The following is a 24,525-nucleotide window of genomic DNA, read 5'->3' as shown; positions in this document are numbered from 1 at the left end:
AATGTGAATCTTGAACAACATTCACCACAATATATTGTGTAAAACTATGGGTAATAAATATTTGTGGAAGAGTACATGCTTATATTTACAGCAGTGGTGGCGATTTTCAAATTTGTTGTGTCCCTTACATGAAACAAAAGAATTCTCTTTTCTGTTTCATCTTTATTTCCTTGTACAATGTAAAGGAAGTATTATGGTCATGAAAAATTTTGGTTTTCAGATTTCAACAGAGATATCCATTTTAACTAGTTCCAGCATGACATCTATACATGAAATAACATTGTATGTACTTTCCATTTTAAAAAAAGTGTATGTAATTTAATAGGCGTACAAGGAAGTCATGTAGTGTAGATCAGATCTTTATTTCATGTATACTAATCTTTTCACATCAATTGAAACAAAAATTTTATTTTATAATTTTTAATTAAAAGATTATTGAAAAAATATAAAATTGTATGATAGGTTTACATTGCGAATTAAAGAACTAGTAAAATAAAAATTCTTTCCCCATGTATAGTAAGTAAGGAGTGTAATGGTAAGGAAGTGCGTAATATAATTTAAATATAATGTTGCTAATATAATAGCTTTAATAGGCTATGTCACTGTACAGTTAGATCTGGATTACATAAAAATGTCCTAAACTGATCTGTTCTACCCAGAAATTCAATAAAAAAAGGGTTACACTATTAAAATATTTTTTCCAAATGGGCAGATTTTTTTTAAATTGGCTAACCTTCTTTAAGGATTATGTTTTAGAAAAAACATCAACCAAAAAACCATGTAAAGTATATTTTCTACCCAAAAACAATGTAAATAAAAATGAGTTCCACTTAAATAATTTATATTTTCTATAAAAAAAATAGAAACAAAGATCAAACAAATAGAAAAAAGTTTAAAAAAATAGTTACAAGATCACAAGAAACATGAATATTATATATTCTACAACCTCATAAAAATTGGCAAGTTTCTCCATTTAAAGTTGGTCATAGGTATTATGGTTTCTTTTTACATAACTAATAGAGCACTAGATTATGTTTTTATAATTGCTAAAAGAAAAAAAAATATTTTATGCTAGATAAAAACTAATGAAACTACAAATTAAAATTTACTGAGAAATATTATTATTTTTTTTAATATTTAGGCTTAGTGATAAAAATTCATTTAAAATAACAAGTCCTCTAAAAGAAATAAGGTACTTTTAAAAAATACAGTATATATTTGAAACTAAGAATAACATTAAAAAAAAGATTTACATGCGTTGAAGAAATGTAAATTTCAAAAAAAACAGGAATTTATAGACAAAATTTAATATTTGAAGTTAAATAATTCTCAGGTCATACTGTTATAAAAAGAAAAAACTAAGTTATTGGAAATCATTACAAAGCTTAGGAAAATAGTACATAAAATTTATTTGATATGGTTCAACATTTAAAATAGATAAAAACATAATGCAGAATATGAAATTAAATTTATGATAATTCTAAAGCACTTATATAAATGAAAATATATGAATAGTTTGAAAAAATATTTTTTATTCAAAAATAAAATTCATTAAAACTAATTAATGAAATAACAGATTTTGATAATGATGGATTATTTAATTGCATAATTACATCCCAGTGTAATAAAGTTTAACAACACATTATCTTACACAGCAGTTATAATGAAGAATTACGAATAGAATTTTTGTACAGTTTTCATTTATTTAGTTAATTTAATTGTCTTATTAAGAGGCAAGTGACCAGATTGGTTACATAAAATTTTTAATTTATTTAATCATACATATATAATCACACAATGCACACACACACACACACAAATTTATATAATAAATTATAAAATTAATTAAACTAAACATATAAAATATTAATATAAAATATAAAATTGTTTTATTTGCAAGATTTCAATTAAAGATGTCACAAAAAGCATGTAAAATTTTTGTAATAAATTATATACAAATTATTGTTAAATTGTAAAAACGTTTCAAGTACCGTATTTATTCGAGTACCCCCCCCCCCACCATCGAATAAGCCACGAGCCTCGATTTTCCGGACCTAAAATCAAAAAAAAAATCTAGTATATACCGGTATTTTAAAGTGCAACAGATAAGATAAAAAAAAAAACTTAAATACGAAAATATTCAGAAAGTAAAGCATTTAATTCGTTCATTTAAATTACAATATTAATGTTACATTAATAATTAATTACCTAAGTACTCGTTTAGTTCAGAATCAGTAGGTCAGTAAAACGAAAAGAAAGTATCATGTTGAAAAGGATCATTTCAATTCACTTTTTAATATGGGATTTTATTTTTAATTTTTAATTAATCACTGTCAATGTCTGTAGAAGAGTTACCGCTAGTCTCCACGTCGCACTACCAAAGGTGATCCCCTTCACTATCATCAAGTTCATTAGATATTCCGCATTTTTTATCCGTGGAAATACCTTCCCAAGCATCTTTTATCCAAACACAAATCTGGTTAAAATCTGGGCGTTTGATTCTTCCTGTAGGCGTGAGAAAGAAATTTTCATCAGCCATCCATTTTCTGTACAGTTGTTTTAATGCAGATTTGAACGGTTTATTAATGCAGACATCTAGTGGTTGCAATAGAGATGTTAATCCGCCTGGAATTATTACTTGGTCTGTCATACCCTTTTTTAACATGTCTTTCACTTTATCAGTCGTATGCCCCCGATAACTATCCATTATTAGCATACCGGTATTTTTTTTGGTAAGTAAATCTCCTGATCGCTTTTGCCATACATATCTGATCCGATCTAAAATTAAGGTTTCGTCCATCAAACCTGATTCCTGTGCTCTGATACTAACTCCATTTACCTGCACGGTAAAAAGAGTTTTTCTTTTAAAGACAATGAACGGAGGTAATTTTGATTCATCAGAAGTAATGCAAAGCATAACACTACACCTTTATTTTTCATTACCACCGGTGCGAATCGTAACACTTTTTTCACCTTTTTTGTTTACCTATTTGTCAAACGGCATTTAAAAATATACGGGGGTTTGATCAGCTTTTCCTATTTAAGAAGGCAAATAGCCTTTATTTTTTCTAAATTTTATTATGTATTGGTGAAAATGTAATATTTTTTGTTCATAAGCGTCTGGAAGTCGTTGAGAAATGGTCGTCTTTCGTCTTATTGACAAATCATTTCGTCCAAAAAATCGTGTTATCCATCCACGGCTTGCTTTAAAATTAACTTTATTCAATGATTTAGCGATTTCACGATCATATGATCGACACATTTCTGTCGTGACAGCATAACCGAATTTCTTTTTTTTCCATAACAAAGTCATACAATTTTTTTCTATGTCTGTGTATTTTGGTTTTAAGACACGAAAAGCCCTTTTATTACCAGTGCTTTTCACCAGAAGTTGTTTCTTCTTACGCCAGTCTCGAATGCAGCTTTTATCTACGTCAAATTTTCTTTCTGCCGCCCGATTTCCAATTTTTTCAGCCTCTTCTATAACGCGCAGTTTTTCATTTACTGTAAAAGATCGTAGACGCTGTCCTTTTGTACTCATTTTACCGTATTAAACTTTACAAGATAAACTAAACAGATAAAATGCACATAACCGTCCACATATACAAACAGTACAATGACTATGGCGAATAGACAAGACGACAGTGGGTTACTGATACTGTAACTGTAGTGTCATTAGAACCGGATGCAGCCTATACAGAATGAATCAGTTTTATAAAAATACCGTAACTTCGATCCTATCGATAATATGAACAGGATGTTAATAATTAAAGATGTATTCTATATAAGCGGCATCCGGTATTGATAAACGAAAGCCTAATGTAACACTATATTTATGTGACTGAATTTAGGTACTTCTAAGAAAACGTTTACTTTACATAAATTATCCTGGCTAAAGGCTATGTTTCAAGTAAGCCCCACACCTTTTTTTTTCTCTCCAATTCCAAGAAAAAAAGTGCGGGGGGTACTCGAATAAATACGGTAATTAATTTAAAGTTATAAAATTATATTTTAATATCTCAGTTATATATTATAAAATAATAAAAATCTGGTGTTATTTTAAAGACTTTATTTTTTAGCTCAATGGAGTGATTTGATGGCTCAGGGGTATTCACAACTTCGACAGTTTTTCAAAACTTCTGTGATTCCATCTGTAATATATAGGTATGGATTTTCTAACCACCAAAGTATACCAGAAATTTCTTCTCTCCTGGAATGGCAGTATATAGATAATGCAAGGCATGGTGACACAATAGCTCTACTGTCACAATTAATTGATGTGAGATCATACATTTTTTTCATTGCTAAAAGATTATTTGTAACATTTTTTATATTTCCTTTCTTTCTGTAAAAATGTTTTTATTGTCTTTAATATATCTTTTAGAAATATTTTTTTTTTGTGTTGACATTAAATATTAAAAAGAAATCAGGGTAATTATAATTTTGGAATAACATTAAGAGTTTGAGACTTTAGTTACTTTGAGTTAATTTAAAACATTAATTATGTATAATCATACGGTTAATTTTATTATTTTAATCTACATTTAATTAATTATTTTGCCAACTGTGTTAAAATGAAAAAGGAAAAGTTTTACTAGACAAAAGAGGCAACCATTTAAACAGGCTACCTTCACCAAGTACTGAAACCATGAAAGCTATGAATACTTACAGTATCTAAGAGGAAGAAAATCACATTAATCATTAAAAATATCATTGTCTGATAATCTCAACATCAAGAAATATATACGAGAGTAAGTCAATTATTATCCGCAATGTAGTTATAAATGTTATTGCAATACAAATAGGAAACTTACATCGACATCATTTTTTAACATAGTTCCCCTGCATTTCAACGCACTTGGTCCATCGCTGCACAAGCTTCCTGATGCCCTCATAAAAGAAGGTTTTTAGTTGAGCTGTGAACAAGGAATGCACCGCTTCTTTCACTGTTTCGTCCGAGGTAAATCAAAGACCCCTTAATACCTGTTTGAGTGGACCAAACAAGTGGTAGTCAGAAGAGGCAAGATCAGGACTATACGGAGGATGTATTTCAAAGTTGAGTTTCTGGAGCATTTCAGCAGTATGTGGACGGGCATTGTCGTGCAACAACACAACACCTTTCGACAGTAGTCCTCGGCGTTTGCTCCGAATTGCAGGCTTCAGCTTGGCAGTAAGCATCTCACTGTTTATTGTCGTGCCCCTTTCCTCATAATGTTCCAGTACTGGGCCTTGTGAGTTCCAAAAAACCGTAAGCATCAGTTTTCCTGAGGATGGTTGGGTCTTGAACGTTTTTTTGCAGAGCGAATTTGGAAGTACTCCAAACTCTGCCGTTTACTCTCCGGCTCGTAATGATGATCCATGTTTCGTCACCAGTGATGATTCTGTCTAAGAAGATGTCCCGTTCGTTACCATAGCGATCCAAATATTTTTGGTAGATGTCCAAGCGCGTTTGTTTATGCAACTGTGTGAGTTATTTTGGGACCCATCTTGCACAGACTTTATGAAATCCAAGTCTGTTGTGGATGATTTCATAGACAGAACCGTGACTAATTTTCAGACGATGTGCCACTTCATCAATAGTTACTCGTTTGTCTAAAAAAACCATGTCACGTGCACGATCAATGTTTTCCTCATTTGTAGCGGTAAACGATCGTCCGGCTCCTTCGTCGTGCATAACACTTGTGCGACCATTTTTGAATTTTTCAATCCATTTGTAGACACTCCGTTGCGGCAACACACTGTTCCCGTACTGTACCGAAAGTCTTCGATGAATTTTGGCCCCTTCCGACCACAAAAAATGGATCACTGAACGTTACTCCTCTTTGGTGCAAACAGAAAGCGGAGCAGCCATGGTTAACGGCAGGGCAGCGATAATGGAACTAACCTAGCAGCATCAAACCTGCACTCACATAACAATTACATAACGCATGCGTCATCTACGCAACACGACAGTACTACCAACATAAACAAAAATATAACTAAATTGCGGATAATAATTGATTTACCCTCGTATATATTAAGTGTTCATATTCTTCTATCCTTTAGTTATTGTTACATATTTGAAAACAATAATTTTTCCTTTGCATAATGTTATGAATTAAGACAGAAATAATACAAAATGAATCTTCAAATTCGCCAAACCAAATTACTGAAGAACTGACTTATAAACAAAAAAAATTACTCTGTTACTTAGACCTTCAGCAGAGACTTTGAATCATTTGGGGATTTTCTGTGTTTTTCATTATCACCAGTGTTGTGTTATTTATTACTGTACACTTCACACAACCAAATGTAAAATCTATGTTTAGAATCAGTTACTTCATCACTGCAAATTTATAAAAATAACACTTTTATAAATAAGTATCTTATTTAATAGTTGTTTTTTTTCTAAATTTATTTACGTAAATATGCTTTATAAAACATACTTAGAAACTTTAAAACTGGTAGCGAGACAAAAAGGGGACAATTTTTTGTCACTCTTCATTTTTGACATGATTTAGCATATGCAAAACTTTCCCTACAGACAATAAATTTTCTTCTTTCTTTTTTTGTTGTTAATAAAACAATTTATACAACATTTATTTTTGTGGTTTTACTATTTGTAATATCGGATTGCTTATTAGCAGATGAATTAATGCTTCAATAATTGTCAAATACACGACAATATCAGTGGTGTGCTGAAAATTAATCTCTTTCTAATTCTGACCATTAGTAATATGAGTGGCAAGTATTTCCTGTATGTAATTCTTTACATATTACAATATTCTAAAGAAATATTGTATAAACCCATTAATATTATTTAACCCACCAGAACACAAAATCTGTCCCCTCAGATTTTATTATTTAAACAAACATGCAATGTTTTTAAAGAGAGATTCAGCTATCATAAATAAATTCATATAAATCTGACATTATTAGGAGACTAAGTATTTTACATTGATTTCTTAGTTACATTTTACATAGATTAAAAAAGTACATGACAGTTACAATTATATGTATATATTTTTTTTAATTTTTGTTATAGTACAGAATAAATTTTTCTTACATATTTTACAGTTCTATTCAGATGCTCAATTTAAAGCACCGCACATTAAACAGCTTAATCTATTGACACAGCCTTCAGAACCAGCTAATCTAGTCTATGCATACCAGTTTGAGCAGATGGGAATAGATATTTATGGAAAAAGTCTGAATGTCACAGGTCAGTTTAAAGACAAATCATAATTGTAAAAGGTTATAATACATTTTTGAATTTTTCATGTTTTCTCTGAAAAGTGGAGAGAGATAGTGTTTTTAAACAGATGTTTTGAAGTCAAACAAAATAAGAGGATGCACATTCTCTTATTTAGGAAATAATAATTCTTTCAATATCAGGTAATAAAACTTTAATCTGTTTTTAGGTTGCATTATTTTTCTGATTCCTTTGATTCAGGTAGGAAAGGAGGTTAAACTCCCCAAAAATGAGGTTGTTACAAATAAATGGGTTATACACAGTTCAAAAACAAAATTGGTAAATGATAAAAATTATTATCCAAATAATCGTATGTTTAGAAGTATGTTTAAGAAATCGTGAAAATTAGAAATAAATAAATCTGAGAAGTCTAGTACACACAATTCATTGTATAACAAAGATTTTAAATTGTTTGACAATAGGCCACTCATGTAAAGGAAGGAAACAAATTTTCTTAAATTTAAAAGAGATTGATCATACAATGCGAAAAAGAAAGCTAAAATGCAGACTATGTAGATGTAACTTTCTGATGGTGTAGTAGTATTTGTTATCAAAGCATCTTACATAAGTTAAGATGTTAGAATTTGATTGTAACATTTTGTATCGATTATAAATTTCATAGTAAAGAAAGCTCTAAACAGCACAGTCCACAAACTTAGAGTAGCGCAGTTAAATGGAGGGCGGTGTTATACAGATAACAGTTTTAAATGGTTTTAGAAAAAATGTTATCAGTTTTGGAAATTGTGGTAAGTCGCATCCCACACCTATAAGAATCTTTTTTACACACGTTTTACCATTGAGCAGTCTTTAATATCTGCAAATTTTTGGACCAGATCTGTAGAGTACAGACTGTAATTTTCAGCGCGAATGGAATAACCTAGTAACTCAGGATACTGAAAAAACATTCTCCTCAGCTAATAGTCTAATTTTGGTTTGAACGATAAATCTAACATGAATAAAATCGACCGCAGAGCACAGAGACAACAGGCCTGTAAATAAAGAGTGATTCCAAATTGCACGGCAATCTCTCGGTAGCTGATTCTATAGCCAAAAATTACAAAACAAGTTCATATAAACATCGGTCAGAAAACGGTTCGTTAGCGAGTTTCGGCTGGCGAGACATTTAACCCTGCTTTCTGCTCCCTCTGTGAAATTAAACCGTATTAAAATTCTTCGGGTACAAATCGAGGGAAATTTGGTGCTTCTTTATGGGTTTTAATTTAAGAAATTGAATAAACGTGGTCCCAGACCTCTATCTCACTTAGGTTTTAACAAAAATGGGGTAAAACACAACATTTTGTCAGAAAATACTCTTTTATAGGTTTACAATAAAATAACTTTGTTAATTTACCGATATACAAATAAGAATTTTTAGTTAACTTTGTAAAGAATTTAATTTTGAGAAAATTCATGTAAATAACATCTATTAAACATAAATTTGAGAAATTCAATTTTAATTAAAAACAAAACACACTAAATGGATCGGAAAAATGATACGATTTTGAACAGAACAATTGACATACAAATACCAAAGATTATAAAAATAAGTTTGAAAGACATCCTTCTAAAACATATTAAAAATGTAAGGTACATAATTTATACATTTATTATAGAATCATCTCCCGATAGATTGCCGTGCAGTTTGGAATCACTCTGTGTGTAGTTATTTACCACGTTATGCAGATAATTTGGCACCTCATTCTACTTGTAAAAATAAAGTTAAAATTACATAAAACACAGGTCCAGAAACGCTTCGTTAACGAATTACGGCTGGCGAAAAACTTCACCAATATTTCATCTCCTACAGTGAAATAAAGCCATATGGAAATTCTTGGGACGCAAAAATGTTAACTAATTTGATGATTTCATATGAAATTTAATCTGACAAATTGAAAAAATGACTCCGAGAACTGTATAACTAGCGAAAACTAGAACTTTAGACTAAAACTAAAACTAGAACTAGAACTTTAGAAAACTAGCGAAAAACCCACTTTTTTACGTTTGCCTTGTAATACCTTTGCTAATTTGCCAATAAACAGATAAAACCTTTCAACAAAAACTTGTAGGACGCCAGATGTACTTCCAGCACGACGGCGCGTCGCCACATTTCTCTCGTATTGTTTCCGCCTACCTAAATCAGCAATTCCCAGATAAATGGATCGGTCGAGGTGGTTCACAATCCTGGCTACCTAGACCATCAGATCTTACGCCGATGGATTTTTATGTATGGGGTTGGATGAAGTGAACCTTTATAAGTTGAAAGTAAATACTTTACTGATACTTTTGCGTTGTTAAAGAACAGCCCCGATGGACTAAAAACAGCAACTATTATTTATTTTCTGTTTACTTTATTTGTACTATTCTGTTCACAATTAAATTCCCTATAAGTTTTATTAAGGATTTTTATCTGTTTATTGGAAATTTAATAAAGTTTTTACAAGGCAAACGTAAAAAAGTGCGTTTTTCGACTCCCGTTGTTTGTGCTTTTCGCCGGTTTTCTAAAAAAATTACATTAGTTACAGTTCTCGGACTCATTTTTTTCAATTTGTCAGATTGAATTTCTTAAGAAACAATCAAATTAGCTTACATTTTTGCGTCCCAAGAATTACTGTATGGCTTCATTTCACTGGAGGAGATGAAATCTGGGCGAAATTTTTCGCTAGCCGTAATTCGTTAACGAAGCGTTTCCAGATCTATGTTTATATTTACTTTTTCTTTATTTTTACTGTAGAATGAGTTGCCAAAAAATGTGCATATCGTGGTGAATCACCCTGGATGTTTCTATACAAAGTGATTCAGAAGGAAAGGCGTATAATATTTGGGAACTGATTCTATAGCTTGAAATAAGGAAAAATTTCACGTAAACATACATCCGAAAACGCTTTGTTATCGAGTAACGGCTAGTGAATTATACTACCTGAATTTCAGTTCTCCTGATGAAATAGGGTCATATTGAATCTTTTAAGGGGTTATATGTAAGCAATAGACTTGATTTACGCATTTATTAGTCGTTTAACGAAGTTATTGTACTTCAAACCTAAAAAAAAAGGGTTTTTATCACTAAATTTTTCTGTTTTAGTTTGGATATCAAGAAAACTATGAGAAATATAGTTCTCACATCTGATTTATTTGATTTTTCAGGTCAAAAAACATAAGAAACTATCATGTCTATTGCTTATATAACACCTTAAAAATTTCAGTATGATCTCATTTCAGCAGGGGAACTGAAATCCGGAAAAATTTTTCGCTAGCCACAACTCGATAACAAAACTTTTTCGGCCGTAGTTTGTATGAAATTTTTTTCTTATTTCAAGCTGTAGAATCAGTTTCCAATTTATTTTCCTTACCTTCTGAATCATTCTGTATATTAATTTTATTAATATAGAATTTATTAATATTCTTACTTTCTTTGGGGGGGGGGGGCGAAAAACGCCTGCGCGTTATCATCGCCTGGAATTTTTTTTTAATAAAAAAATAAAAGAAAATAAAGCTAATCTAAAGATGAATAAAAAATTCTTACTGAGTAAACTAAATTGACAACAGTCTATTTTAATTTCTGCTGTAATACTCTTAATGTAGAAAGCCTCAGCAATCTTAAGATAAAGAAAGTTTCTAAGTGAGGTGTATTTTAAATTTGTAAAGGATAATATATCAAAGATATTTAAGGTATTAAGGATATTCTGGATTTTACTGAGCATCTTCCAATCAGGAACATGCTCACACTACTGCATGTGTATCTTTAATTGAGCTGGGGGTGAACCAGTATTGCTTCTACCTGAAAAAGTTTAAATGCATGCTACAAAGATCTTTGTTGTTTTATATAGTCAGTGTGGAGTGATCACAGTTAGATAATTTCGATAATTTAGTATTTCTTCGTTAGAAACATTGTTAATGTAATTAAGAAACCACAAAACAACCTTATTGAATATCTGTATACTCTTGGTAAATGGTTATTGATAAATCTTAATGTTCTATTATATATTTATGATCCAAACAAGTTATCTTCTCATTAATTCTATGAGTTTAATTATAGATTTATCATGACAATTTTGCATTTTATAATATTCAGTCAACTCTGATGCTTAATGACAAAAGGGGAAGGAAAAGAAATAAATAATTAATAAAAATCTTTCTTCTGACAAAATATTAAGTATTAAATTGATATTATAAACAACCAAAACAGAAAAAATGCATGTAATATATAAACAAAAATCCTAGCTAAAAATACTTCTCAGAAATAAATTAAAATGATCCAAACCACAATCAATTTTTAAAATAGCTTGCTCTCATAGTTAATTGTGTTGTTAGAAATAAAACTATATTTACCATGACCAAATGAACAGTGAGACAAAAATAATCTTTTTTTTTTATAAATATATTAGTAATAATTTAAGTAAACTGCCATCTTCAATAATAATTTGGTGGCATACATTTACACTTGTAAAACAATCATGGTATTTTTTAAAAACATGTTTACTTTTCTTTATATTGGTAACTATAGATTATTACTAAGCATTCCATTCATTATTATTATTTTTCCCTATCTGTAAGTTATTTGCTACATTCAATATATAATTCTTAAGAGCTTTACCAAATTCAGTGGTTTTTGTGTAGTTTACTATCATTTACAATACTCTTTAGATAATTGTTACGGAAAAAAAAGATCACAATATTTATATAGTAGTAAACCTAAAGATTTATACAGATTTACAGATTACAGATTACAGATTTAGAGTTGACATTTTGCACTGTGATTTAGTTCAAGCTGATACCTTCCTCTTAACCAATATAAACAGCCAATTCAATATTTCTCTTTTGATTTTGTATTTTTCAAACACTACATAAAGTGTAGACCATCCATCTTGTTTGGAATCTTATATCAGTGAATTATGCCCTGATCCTGTGTTACTGCTCCTGTAGTCTTTCACATCTGTGAATAGTATATTAGTTATAGTATTTACTGCACCTAGTATTTAAATTTAAAAGTTCTTTTTCTTCAAGAATTAATCATCTTTTAAAAAGTTGATAGTGTTCTAGGTTGATATAAATTTTAACCGTGATAGAAAAATTCAGATAGAAAAAGATTCAGTAATAAGTATAATTAATTATGTTCTGTCCAATTCATAAATACACATTCAAATCACATTTTAATTCTATAGGGATAATTACTAAAATTTATGAAAATTAGGTTTCTCTAAATAACCTCTAAAACAATTTTACCATTAATCACTAAAATATAGTGAAATGTGAAAATTTTGTTTTTAAGAAGTTTAACAACTCAGCCTCTTAAGATTTATTCAGAATTATCCTTCTACTAATGGAGTATGGTTTATCATTTAGGTACCTCAACGGAATAATAAAGGCAAACTGACAGGGAACATAAGTCACTCCTGAAAATAGCAGTGATTTTTGAGAAACCAAGTGTCTTACAAGAAGTGGAAACACGAGGAGTGAAGTAGTGTCATTTAGTTCATTTACAGAACCAAATATATTGTTACACATCAGCACGTCAAGCTCAGAAAAGAGGCAAATGATCTTTAGTAATACAGTGAAACCTTCATTCTATTCATCATACTACTGGCTATTTAGTGACTATCATTGCCTAATTACCATTTGTTGTATCAAACTGCAAATGGTAAGCAAAAACAAATTGAACAAAACTGAAATGGTAGCAAACTGTGTTTGAAGAAAATCTAAAGAAGTTGAAATTTTCATTAGGTATTCTAATTATCATTGATAACATAGTTTAGTTAAATTATCTGCTGTAATGAATCATTAGGCTTTTATTTTACATAACTATTTAATTCAAAAGATTTATTGAACAAAACCATTTAGTATTTAATCTGTAATTGACTTCTATTTAGTTTATTTTTTAAATTATTACTACTGCAATTATTTACTCTACTTAATAGCATTAAAATAATATAACTATTTACAGTATGTGTAAACAATAATGGAACATTTTTTTGTTTTGTTTTGGTTTATAAGGTGCAGCACATGGCACTGAACTCTTATTCTTATTTGGACCTACTCTAATGCAACAAGTTGTCGGAAGACGGTTTACACCGGCTGAAGATCGTTTATCCATTGCAATCAAGCGACTCTGGTCAGAGTTTATCAGACAAGGGTCAGTGCTGTTCAATTATCAGTTGACTTGAAGTAAAATTTATGTTACATAATTATTTATAAGAAATTTCCACCACATTTTATATTTTATTTTGAAATTAGTGTATTAAGTATCAGAGAAGTAGTATTTAAAGAAATATCATAAAGAAGAAAGATATTTAAATTTACTATCTTTAGAACAACTTTTATTCTTTGGTTATTACACTGGACAAATTACATTTATTTCATTTATTTGTTAAATTAAGTAACATCTTAAAATATGAATGCCAAACATTCACAGTCATGAAATGTAACTTCTTTTTTGTTAATTATTCTAATTATTTTTTTATAATTACACTAGTCAACACAAAATTTGTGTCTAACATGGTACACAACTTTTCTCACTTTATTTTGGGTGCTGATTTCAAATATGCTATTGAAATTGTATTACTATGTAAAGGTTTTATGTAAACTGTAAATTTGTAGTTTTTTTATAATAAACTCATTTTGATCAAATACTGATTTCAATTAAGAATAGTTTCTATATTTTTACTTTTAAGCAATATGCATACATGCTTAATAAAGAAAAAATAAATAAATATACACACTGTATCATGAGAAGTAGACACGTACAAACATGTCTGTATCATGACATCATACAGAAAACATCTGTTGTTGCCTACTACAGAGCTTAAAATCTTATTCACTCTAGCTTCACTTGTCTAAACTGCATGTTGTGTTTCACAGTTATTAATGGTTTTGCTGGAATGGAATAGAAAACAAGGATAGCGGGAGTTTGTTTTCTCCCTACTAATTCCAGAAACTAGACAAATGTCTCTTGCTGCTGTGTTTTCCTATTTTATCTTGTGGGTTATTATTTGTTTAGTGGCGGTTATAGATTTTATTTGTTTTATTTTATTTATGGATGGATTTGCGTTTGCCTTTAGATCAATGAGAAATAATTGACCAGGGCTGATACAGAGAGACTAAGTGTGTATGTGCTTTGTACTTCTGGCGATATTTTCCTTCAGTCCATCCTCTGAAGTCCTTTCTGTGCTAGAGCCTTTCGATCTAACAGGAATTTGCCTTCTGTGGGGGCCCTAGTGTTTGGAGGAAGCTTCCAGACACACGTGTCCAGGAAGGGTTTGGAGGGATTGCATGGCCACCGTCATTTTGGTTCACCTGAAACAGACGTAGAAAGGAGGCATATTCTATATTGAAAGAAAGATATAACAGACCTCGTTAAGGTCATTAAAAAAAAAAAACCTAATAATGTCAAAAAATATTAATTAGGATAGTATGGGTTGTTTAGATTCAGATGTTTTCAACAAAAGTTGAAAGTTAACAATTTATTTAATTTATCATTTTGAATAATAAGTGTTCTACTAGTAGTTAACACTGGTCAGGTAAGATTTATTTCCGTAAGTAATAGCGAATATTAAATTAGGATGGAATCAACGTAATACCAAGTCAATGGATTTTGAATAAAAGCTTTAAAAGATATTTTATTTTATTTATTTAACTGAAGACTTCCACTAACTTGACCATAGACAATGTCCGGCCAGGTAGCAGCGTCTTATCTATTTTCTGTTGAGGGCACCTGCGGAGCATAATACAATAAAACAATATGTTTAATTATCATTAAGCACTCATTAGGACATTAGATTTTATCTATATCTATACTATTGTAGGATATTATAGTGGGGTAGATTAAATTAACATTGGTTCAAGTATTTATTGTTTTTTTATTTTTTTATTTTACATTTAATTTAAATAAAATACAACACAACTAAATGTTTAATTATTTGTTAAGCACTAGTTAGTGTGTTATATTATATTTCCTATTTCTGTTGTATTGTACGATTCTGAAATGGGGTAAATAAAATTGATTTAATTTTGGTTAAATAAAAAAACGTATATCCACACAGTTATGAACTGTAACAACTTTACGCGCAATAGACTTTACGCGAACATCACTTTTTATGATCTTTTTTTTAAAAGCCTGCAATCATTTCTGGGAATTCCCAGTTGGCTCACCCGATGTAGAGGCTCCTGGCGCCTGGTTTATCACACACAAACCCTCGTCCTGCTTTTTCAAGGTGGTTCATCTAGCACGGCGTGAGGCCTTTTCCTCACACACTGCGGTGCAGGGTCCTCTCGGCAGATGTCCCTCGGCTGTGCTCGGGCTCGGTCGCTTTCCCGAACAGTCCGTGCGCCTGTGCTACGCCTACTTCCAACACGGGTTTTATGCACGCATCTTAGCGAAGTGGCATTTCCGACAAACACAGCGCCCCAAAAATCGTCCGCAGCGCCACGTTTTGGACTGCCTCCAGCTTTTTCCGGAACGTGGAGCACAACAAAGCCTCCACTATGCCGGGTAGGCGTATATCAGAATTGGCAAGACGTAGAGTCTGTATATGAGTATCTTAGTGGCCAGCGGAATGGGGCTGGCTCGATTAAGCACTGGATATAGAGAAGCCCTGGCGGCCTTTGCCCTCTGGTCACATATATTACATATTCCCCTAAGGTAAGCCGTTTATCCAGGATCACTCCCAGATACCCTTTAATACCAAAAATACTTTTTGGTATTTTTCCCCATGAGATTTCCAACTGTCTGGCCGGAGGGTGTCGCTTGCATATAAATAGCACGGCCACGGACTTTTCCCCGTTGACACTGATTCTCCACATATCAAGCCACGGCACCACTAAATCCAGCTGCCGTTGAAGTCTCTCGACCGCGTAATCTATATTTCGGGATGTGTAGTAATATGCCGTATTATCGGCGTATAAAGCGGTGTTGACGTCTTCCGACAACGGCATGTCATTTGTATATGCAGTGTACAGAATCGGCGAAAGGACTGCCTCCTGGGAAACCCCGGCGGTTATCGCCCTCGTAGTTGATAAGAATCCCCCAACGTGTACTGCGAACTGTCTTCCTAGTAGCTAAGACCTTGTTAGCTTGACGGCGGCCAGGAACCGTAGTGAGAGCGAGTTTATATAGTAGGTCGTCATGGCAATCTTTATTGAAGGCTTTAGCCACATTCAAGAAAACGGCCACGGTCACCGCTTTCCTGTTCAAGCCTCCGACAAGGCTATCCACCAGTCGAACTAGTTGGAGGGTCGTCGAATGGCCTCTCTGAACCCGAAATGCTCAGACAGAACCTTCGGCCCCAAACATCGCTGAAGTCGCTCGAGGAAAATTCTTTCGAACAACTTTGACAACGCAGGTAGTAAGGAAATCGGCCTATAATTCCGGAGGGAATATAGACTTTTCTCCGGTTTGGACGGGCATATCACCTTCGCCGTTTTCCAACTTTGTGGAAAATACCCTACGTACAAAATGGACGTGAAAGGGGTAACCATGATCGCTATGAGAGCGGGGGGAACGTTAAGGTATGCTCGGGCCTTGATCCCGTCCACCCCTGGGGACTTATCGGAGGTTATGTCCTTGATAGCCGCGGTCACTTCTGCTTCAGTGACGCGGTCTAAATCGCGGGGGGCATCCTCTACCTGAGCAAAGTAGTCCGTGAGGAAAGACTTCACCTTGGTTTCATGGTCGTTTTTGGGCCGGCAGGGTTTGAAGTGAACTGTTCCTCCAGTGTGTCTACAAAGACCTCCGCTCGGTCCGACTTGGAATAAGCCAAGAAACCTCGTCGTCCGAGCACCGGGTAGCGAGGCTTATTTCCTTCGCGTAGGGGTTTATTCAACCAGAACACCGAAGAGATGCCGTCCGATATCTTGGAGATAATCTCTCCAAGATTTTTCGCGATGTTTTGACAGCAGCACTTTCACTCTGTCCGTTTGTCTGTAAAATGCCCGCTTGCCATCGGGGGACAGGATGAAGCAGCATCTCCTCCTCCCTCATCCGGCGCTTTTCCAAGATTGCCTCAGAGAAGTGAGGTGGAAGACCGTTACGGAGGGTCCGTGCGGCCTTCGTAGTCCTATAAGACAGAGCCTCGTTTATGGACGACGTGACGCGATCTTCCGGTATGGTCAGGAGTCCTGGATCTACCGGCCTAAAATCCCGTTGGAGAGCATCGTGGAACTTTCCCACTTCATTGACCTTCGGGGTGTTAGTGGTGGATCTCGCACGACCCCTCCTAGGCTCAACTCCAGTAAGACTGGAGAATGGTCCGAGCTGAGGTCCTCGATCGTTTCTATTGCGAACGGCATTTTTACCGCCCTCAGAATCCGATGCCGAGTACGTCAGGTCTTGACCGTGGTTTTGTTATATTTTTATAGATACTTAAGAATACAAAAGCGACTTTTCTCGTTTTTATTTGCTACAACATGGCTCCTGCAAAAGTTTGTGAATTATCAAATCACGCATTTTTGTTTTATCTACGGTTAATTTGCGATTAAATCTCAAAGAAAAACTTTTTCTAAATAGATAAAAACAGTCTATAAATTTAATTTTGATTGTGCACTCAGGGATTAAAATAAAATCTTGGTTCCTCACATAATTTGCATATTGTGTTCGGTAACTCTAACTAAATGGTTGAAGGGGAAACTATGAGCCTTGCCAGTTGCTGTACTGATGGTTTGGCATGAACCTAAGGTCCACTTCACCGACTGCTACTTTTCTAAGACAAATATATTTGAATTTTCATTCAAAAATAGAAAGTTTATAAAATATGCAGATGTATCCACAGCTCTAAAGCTGGAACCACACTGAGAAGAGTTATATGTACCTGTACCACCATTTAATCCGACATTGCTAGAAGAACAATCTGAAAATAAAGCTGTTGAAGAATTTCTTCCTGTATCTGATGAGAAATCTCCTTACTTAATTGAACAACATGAACTTAATGATTTAGATCGCTATTTAAAGCTATCAAAGTAACAAGCTGAACTTCTGGAGTCTGTATCAGTAGAATCTTTTAGCGGAAAAAACAAAGTGACATTCACATCAGTGTATTACTATATAATAAACTCAACAAAAAAAAACACATCTCACCGAGTCTTAAGCAAAACTGAAAGGACCTAACTAAACAAAGGAATTTACCCATAATACCCATAGAAGGTAAAAATGTGTTCAACACAAAACAAAAATATTACCAGAACAATAACAACATAGTAACATTGAAACAAAACAAAACAAAACAAAGGACAAGAATAACAACAAAAACAAAAACAGAATACAAGAGAAATCCATTCATGAAAAACTCTTTTTTTTTTAATTTTGTCATTTACATTGTATTCTATTTTTACTACTCAATTATATTTTAACACTATAAATTCGTCACTATAATTCTGTTGTTGGGTTTTAATTGACAATACATACTTGCATGGCAATCCAGAGGTGAAAAAAGTTACAGATACTATTAAACATGAACATGGGACAGGAATGCAGGCTTTGAATCAGTAAAGTCACACTAAATATTTTGAAACTTCAAGATTATCATTTGAATCAGTTTGTTATTTATTTTTCTGATAGCATTGAACCGAAAAATTTATTCTATGAAGCAGAAAGAAATCATTATTATGTTTTATACATTCACTAACTAATGATACTTCCCAAACTGACATAGTATTCTGAAAGTCTGTGTTCCACACAAAAAGCATAGTAACTTCTCACTGGCCTATAAAACTTGCTGCCATCATATTCATGTCAATCTATTATAGAAACTGTAAATAAATTATTTATTAATAAATAAGAGGATATAAAGAACCATTCAATTTCTTGTGGCAGAAGTCAATAGACTAGTAACAATACCAAAATAGGCTTCATGTTTATCAAATAATACTTCCAAAGTTTTTTTTTTAAATCCAGTTTATCCAGTCGCACGTAAGTCTGAGAAAGTTGTGTACCTCATGTATGAAATTTTGGATTTGTAAACTTTGCAAAATCAGTATGTTTTTAAAAACCTTTTTTTATTTTATTTTTTTGAATTATGAAGTAATTTATAACAGTGCAATGTTTAAAAGAGTGTGTACTAATAAACAATTTAATACCTGTATATTCACTTAATTAGGTTTATGTTTTAAAATAATGTGATACAATTTTTTTTTGGCATTGGGCATCGATTACCAAGATCATTAGCCCTTGTTAATTCCCAAAACAAAAGTACGAATAAACGATAGCATTCAATTAAAAGCATTTAATTGGTTAATTTTAAGTAGCTTTTTAAGTAGCAAAAAAAAAGAGAAGTATACACACGTTGATAAAAGTTCACACACCCGAATGGGATGTAAAAAACAAAAAATAAAACAAAGAAAAGGAAAATCTAACTATCCTCTCTGGACATAAAATATATGTGGAAGACATGCCTCCGAAAATTAAATTTAAATACAGTAGAAGAGCCCGACCGAATAAAGAAAAAGGAGCAAGTCTCTAATAGCACATTCCTCATTTCTCAAATTTCTCTTTATTCCTTCTTCTATTTTAAACTGACGACGCAGATCGTGATGTACGAGGGTTATTTTTTTTCAAGGTCCGATCAGTCGCAAAATAATAACCCGCGCAAAAATCGGATGAACCTTTGCGCATATGTGTTGCGCAGCATCTCTAGTATGGCCTTCAATCACACTGCGTCACTTCGTTTAGTTCTGAACACGCAGCTAGCACGTAAACATATCTACAACAATAGCATCTCCCGCCAAGTGTGAAGTGCGTGCGGTAATTCGATTTTTTCAGGCTGAGGGATGTAATGCGGCTGAAATTCATCGACGAATAAGAAATGTGTACGGTGAAACTTCAATGAGTGACAGCAAAGTGCGACAATGGTGCAGGAACTTTATTGCAGGATATGCAGATGTTCATGATGCAGGCGGTCAGGGAAGGAAGCGAGTGTCAACCGATGATCTCGTTGAGCGAGTCGATGAGGCAATTCGAGAAGATCGTCAATTCACAGTTTCTGTATTGAGTGATTCGTTTCCTGAAATTTCAAGGTCAGCTCTCTACACCATTGTGAGTGAGATACTTCAGTACCGCAAACTGTGTGCGAGATGGGTTCCCAAGATGCTGTCCGACAATCACAAAACAATGTGAATGGACGCCTCCCTAACGTTTCTCCAGCGCTACCACAATGAAGGAGAAGATTTTTTGAACAAAATTGTCAAGGGAACGAGACATGGGTCCATTTCGAAACTGAAGAAACAAAAGAACAATCCAAACAGTGGATGCACTCTCATTCTCCCAGTAAACCAAAGAAGTTCAAGTGAACCTTCTCTAACAGAAAGTGTATGGCTAGTGTGTTCTGGGACCGGAATGGAGTTCTCTTGGTGGAATTCATGGAACGTGGCACGACCATCACTGCAGCCTCATACTGCGTGACTCTTCAACGTCTACGAAGGGCAATTCAGAATAAGCGGAGAGGAATGTCGTCATCAGGCATTGTCTTTCTCCATGACAGTGCTCGGCCGCACACTGCAGCTAGCACAGCCAGCATAACAAAGAAGCTCCTGCATTTTCGTTGAGAAGTGTTTGATCACCCGCCATACAACCCGGTCTCCATCCTATTTTCACATCTTTGCTCACATGAAACGCTGGCTAGGAGGACAACATTTTGGCACAGACATTGAGCTGCATACCAGAGTAGAAACATGGCTGAAAACACAGGCGGCTTCGTTCTATGACAAGGGTATTGGAAAGTTGGTACCACGCTACGACAAATGTCTAAATCGGAGTGGCGACTATGTAGAAAAATAGCGTAACTATGTAAGTACTTGTTAGAAATATTTTTTTTTTTATTTTCACTGTGGTTTTAATTTCGTGACCGATCGGACCTTGAAAAAATAACCCTCGTACGATGCAGTCCTCCAATAAGTGTTTCACTGTCAACGGTTGCTGACACTCCAAGAAAATCGCCAGATTGTCGACATACATACATTTACCAATTCCTAGTGGTATTGCTTGTACAATCCTATTGACAACAATTGTAAACAGGGTGCCGCTAAGGAGTGATCCCTGGGGAACTCCATTTTGTAATCGCCTACTTGTCGAATAGGTTTTGCCAACGCGTACTTTTGAAGTTCTCTGAGATAAGTAGCTCGCGATAATCATGGGGAGATTTCCACGTAATCCCCACTCATACATTTTTTTTTAAATTCCATACCTCCACGTCATATCAAATGCTTTTTCAAGGACAAAAAATACGCCTACGAAGTGCTTATTGTTAATAAAAGCATTCTATATCGCTGTCTATATCCGGTTTGATACGGTGAAAGAAGTTGCTTCCTTTCTAATAACCATACTAAACGAACATTTATCATTTTGTCTAAGAATTTACCGATACATGATATTGGAGATGGTTAGAGATATTGGTCTGTAGCTCTTAGTGTCTAAAGGATCTTTACCTTGTTTCAAAAGCGGTATGATCACTGCTTCTTTCCACAATTGTGGATATGAGGCCGAGGTCCAAATTCTATTAAGTAAGTGTAATATCCACGCTTTATTAGCGTCGTTAACCTTTTTGACGAATGCATATGGAAAATCATCATATCCAGGTGAAGTATCACTGGAGTTTTGCAGAACATGATTGAATTCGACAAATGAAAATAGTAGGTTATAACAAAGGTCGTTGACCGTTATAAAGTTTAGTGACGCTTTCTCTCTTGAGATGCGAATGAGATCGATGTGATGATTTTCATTGCTACTCACAGTTTCGAACTGATCGGCCAACAATTCAACTATAGCCTGTTGATTGACTAAACGACACCGGCTTGTTTGAGTGCGTTTATTGAACGGTTATTGGACCAGCCAGCTATGGCCTTAACCTCCTTCCATACTTGCGTAGCAGATGTGTTACTATCGATGGAGGATACATATACCTCCCAGGATGTTTTTTCGCAGACAACCTTGTGCGTCTGGCGTAGGCACGATGTTTTTTAAAAGATATTAGATTCTCCGGGGTAGGCTGTTTCTTTATGATTGAAAGCTTTCCTTTTCTTACTAATTGCTATATTTACTTCGACTCCCCACCACGGTACACTGGGTTTCGTCGAAGTTGCGGTGGTTTTAGGAATGTTTTCCTTTGCTGAATTTAAAATTGTCCGCGTTGCCTCTGTTATATCTTCATTGATGTTTCCAGTATAACTTGGTATAACGTTGTCTGTATAGCCAATCCAATCGGCACGTTTAAAACACCACCGCTGAATAAAATTTGGTGCCTTCCGCCGTATATTTGTTGTAATTATAATCGGAAAGTGACAAACATCTTCCATGAAGATGTTGGTCAACATTTCAGTCTAAGGAAAGCGACAATACTGGACTGCAAAATGACTGATCTATCGCCAAAGTTTCACCGTTTCGTATGTTGAAAAACGTTCCTGTACCTTTGTTTAACAGGATCAGCTCGATGTTTGATATAAATTCTTCGACGTCGTGCCCTCTGCGTTCCAATCGTTGTTAACCCCAAAGTGGGTCAGGCGCATTGAAATCTCGTATCAGAATTATCGGCCCTGGGAGTTGGCCATATAAGTTTAGCAGATCATCACTGTTCCAGTTGCCGTCCGACAGATATATGTTACAGACAGAGACTTCAACTGGAAATGATAAAAGTATAGCGACAGCTTGTAAGGTAGTATTTAGTTGTATTCGTTGAAAAGACAGATGCGAGCGTACAAGAGTGGCAACACCATCGCTTGCTCGTCGATCAAATACAACATCTGCACGTATTACATCATATCCACGTAGATGGAAATCATGTTCTGGCTTAAAGTGTGTTTCTTGAAGACACACGCATGCAGGATTGCGCTCATTTGTAAGTAGCTGAAGCTCAGGTAGGTGTGAGATACAACCGTTAATATTAAATTGTATTATATTCTCCATTTACTTTATAAGCGTGGCTTACTCTTTGGTCATCCTTACTTCTTTTTCATAATTGTAGTACAACCTGAGTCAGTTAGTGACCGCACAGAACCGCAGTCATTCTCCTCACCTGAGACTAACATAGTCTCAGGGTTTGGCAGAGTTGCACTCTGCGTAAGACCGGGATTTGCTGGTTTCGGCAATCCGGTCGAAGATGCATGAATTGTCAGCGGCGCCGTCACGCCTTGTGTCGTTTCCATTTTGTCTAAGTTGACTACAACAGAGGTACTGCTCTTCCGCGGCTTCCGACCTTTTGGTGGCTTATCCCCTTGCCGGAGATCTAAAGGTTCCGGAGGACATTTGATTTTCGATAAACTCGATCCCCCTGTAATACCAGCTGTAGATTGCTTCTTACCGCTACGTTCATTCTCATTAGTGAGGAGATTGACGTCGCCTTCGTGTTGGCGACGTCAATGGTTCATTTGATTTGGCGATGATTGACTGCTAACTACCAGTCGACGGCACTGGTTCAACTGTAGCAAATTTCCTTCCTATAAATTTGTCTAAAACCGTGGTTAGGATTTTTCCCGGGCGTCTGTGCGTTAATTATTTTCCTCGCTTCAAGATAACTAAGTTTTCTGAGAACTTTAGTCTCTTGTATCGCGATTTCTTTCTTGAAAGTAGGACAATTCCTAGATCTTGCTGAATGTTGTCCTCCGCAGTTGACACATAAAGGGATTTCCTTACAGGGTTCAACTTCATGGATTGCTTGGCCACACACATAAATCTCTTCACGATTGCATCTGTCGGAGATATGACCAAAACGTTGGCATTTGAAACATCTCATCGGCGGTGGGATATAGGCGCGCAAATCCAACCGATGGATTCCGATCCTGATTTTTTCAGGCAACGACGGCTTATTAAAAGTAAGGACATGAGAAGAAGAGGGTAGCACTTCACCATCCCTTCTCATGTTCAATCGCCTACATGCGATGACGCCTTGCGACGCCATTTCACTAACAATCTCCTCTTCACTACAATTAAGTAAATCACGACAGACTACTACTCCCTTGGAGTAGTTGAGTGTGCCGTGAGCTTCCACAGTAACATCAATGTTCGCTAATTGTTTCATTTCTAATAATTTCGCTGATTGTATGTCGTTCAGCGCTTCAATGAATAATCCAGCCTGCGTCTTCTTAGCTTCCTTAACTGGTCCACCAGTTTTCGTCGAGAGCTCCTTAGCTATGACGAAGGGACTAATGTTTGAAAAGCCGCTTTCCGATTCTCTTATAATTCCGATTCTTCCGATTTCTTATAATAACAAGATATTTCGGTCGAGGAACTCCTGTTGATGGAACTACCGGCGCACGTACATCTACACTTTTCTTCTTCTTTGACGATGCCGTCGAAGGAGGAGAGACTTCAGAACGAGCGCGTT

The 24,525-nt window shown here is 34.4% G+C and overlaps 1 protein-coding gene across 1 annotated transcript in view; it reads left to right on the top strand.

Moving 5' to 3' along the window:
* The window catches only part of LOC142330049 (carboxylesterase 4A-like), an 84,230-nt gene that overhangs the window by 44,009 nt on the left and 15,696 nt on the right, over nucleotides 1-24,525 (top strand). Inside the window, exons 8-10 of the mRNA XM_075375077.1 lie at nucleotides 4,080-4,279; nucleotides 7,057-7,201; nucleotides 13,220-13,358. Coding sequence (XP_075231192.1) covers nucleotides 4,080-4,279; nucleotides 7,057-7,201; nucleotides 13,220-13,358 — 484 coding nt within the window. The remainder of the gene's footprint in view (nucleotides 1-4,079; nucleotides 4,280-7,056; nucleotides 7,202-13,219; nucleotides 13,359-24,525) is intronic.

The sequence above is a fragment of the Lycorma delicatula genome, chromosome 1 (assembly GCF_047948215.1).
Source record: "Lycorma delicatula isolate Av1 chromosome 1, ASM4794821v1, whole genome shotgun sequence".
NCBI lineage: Eukaryota > Metazoa > Arthropoda > Insecta > Hemiptera > Fulgoridae > Lycorma > Lycorma delicatula.
The sequence above is the reverse complement of the archived record's forward strand: the minus strand, read 5'-3'. Positions and strand labels throughout refer to the sequence as shown.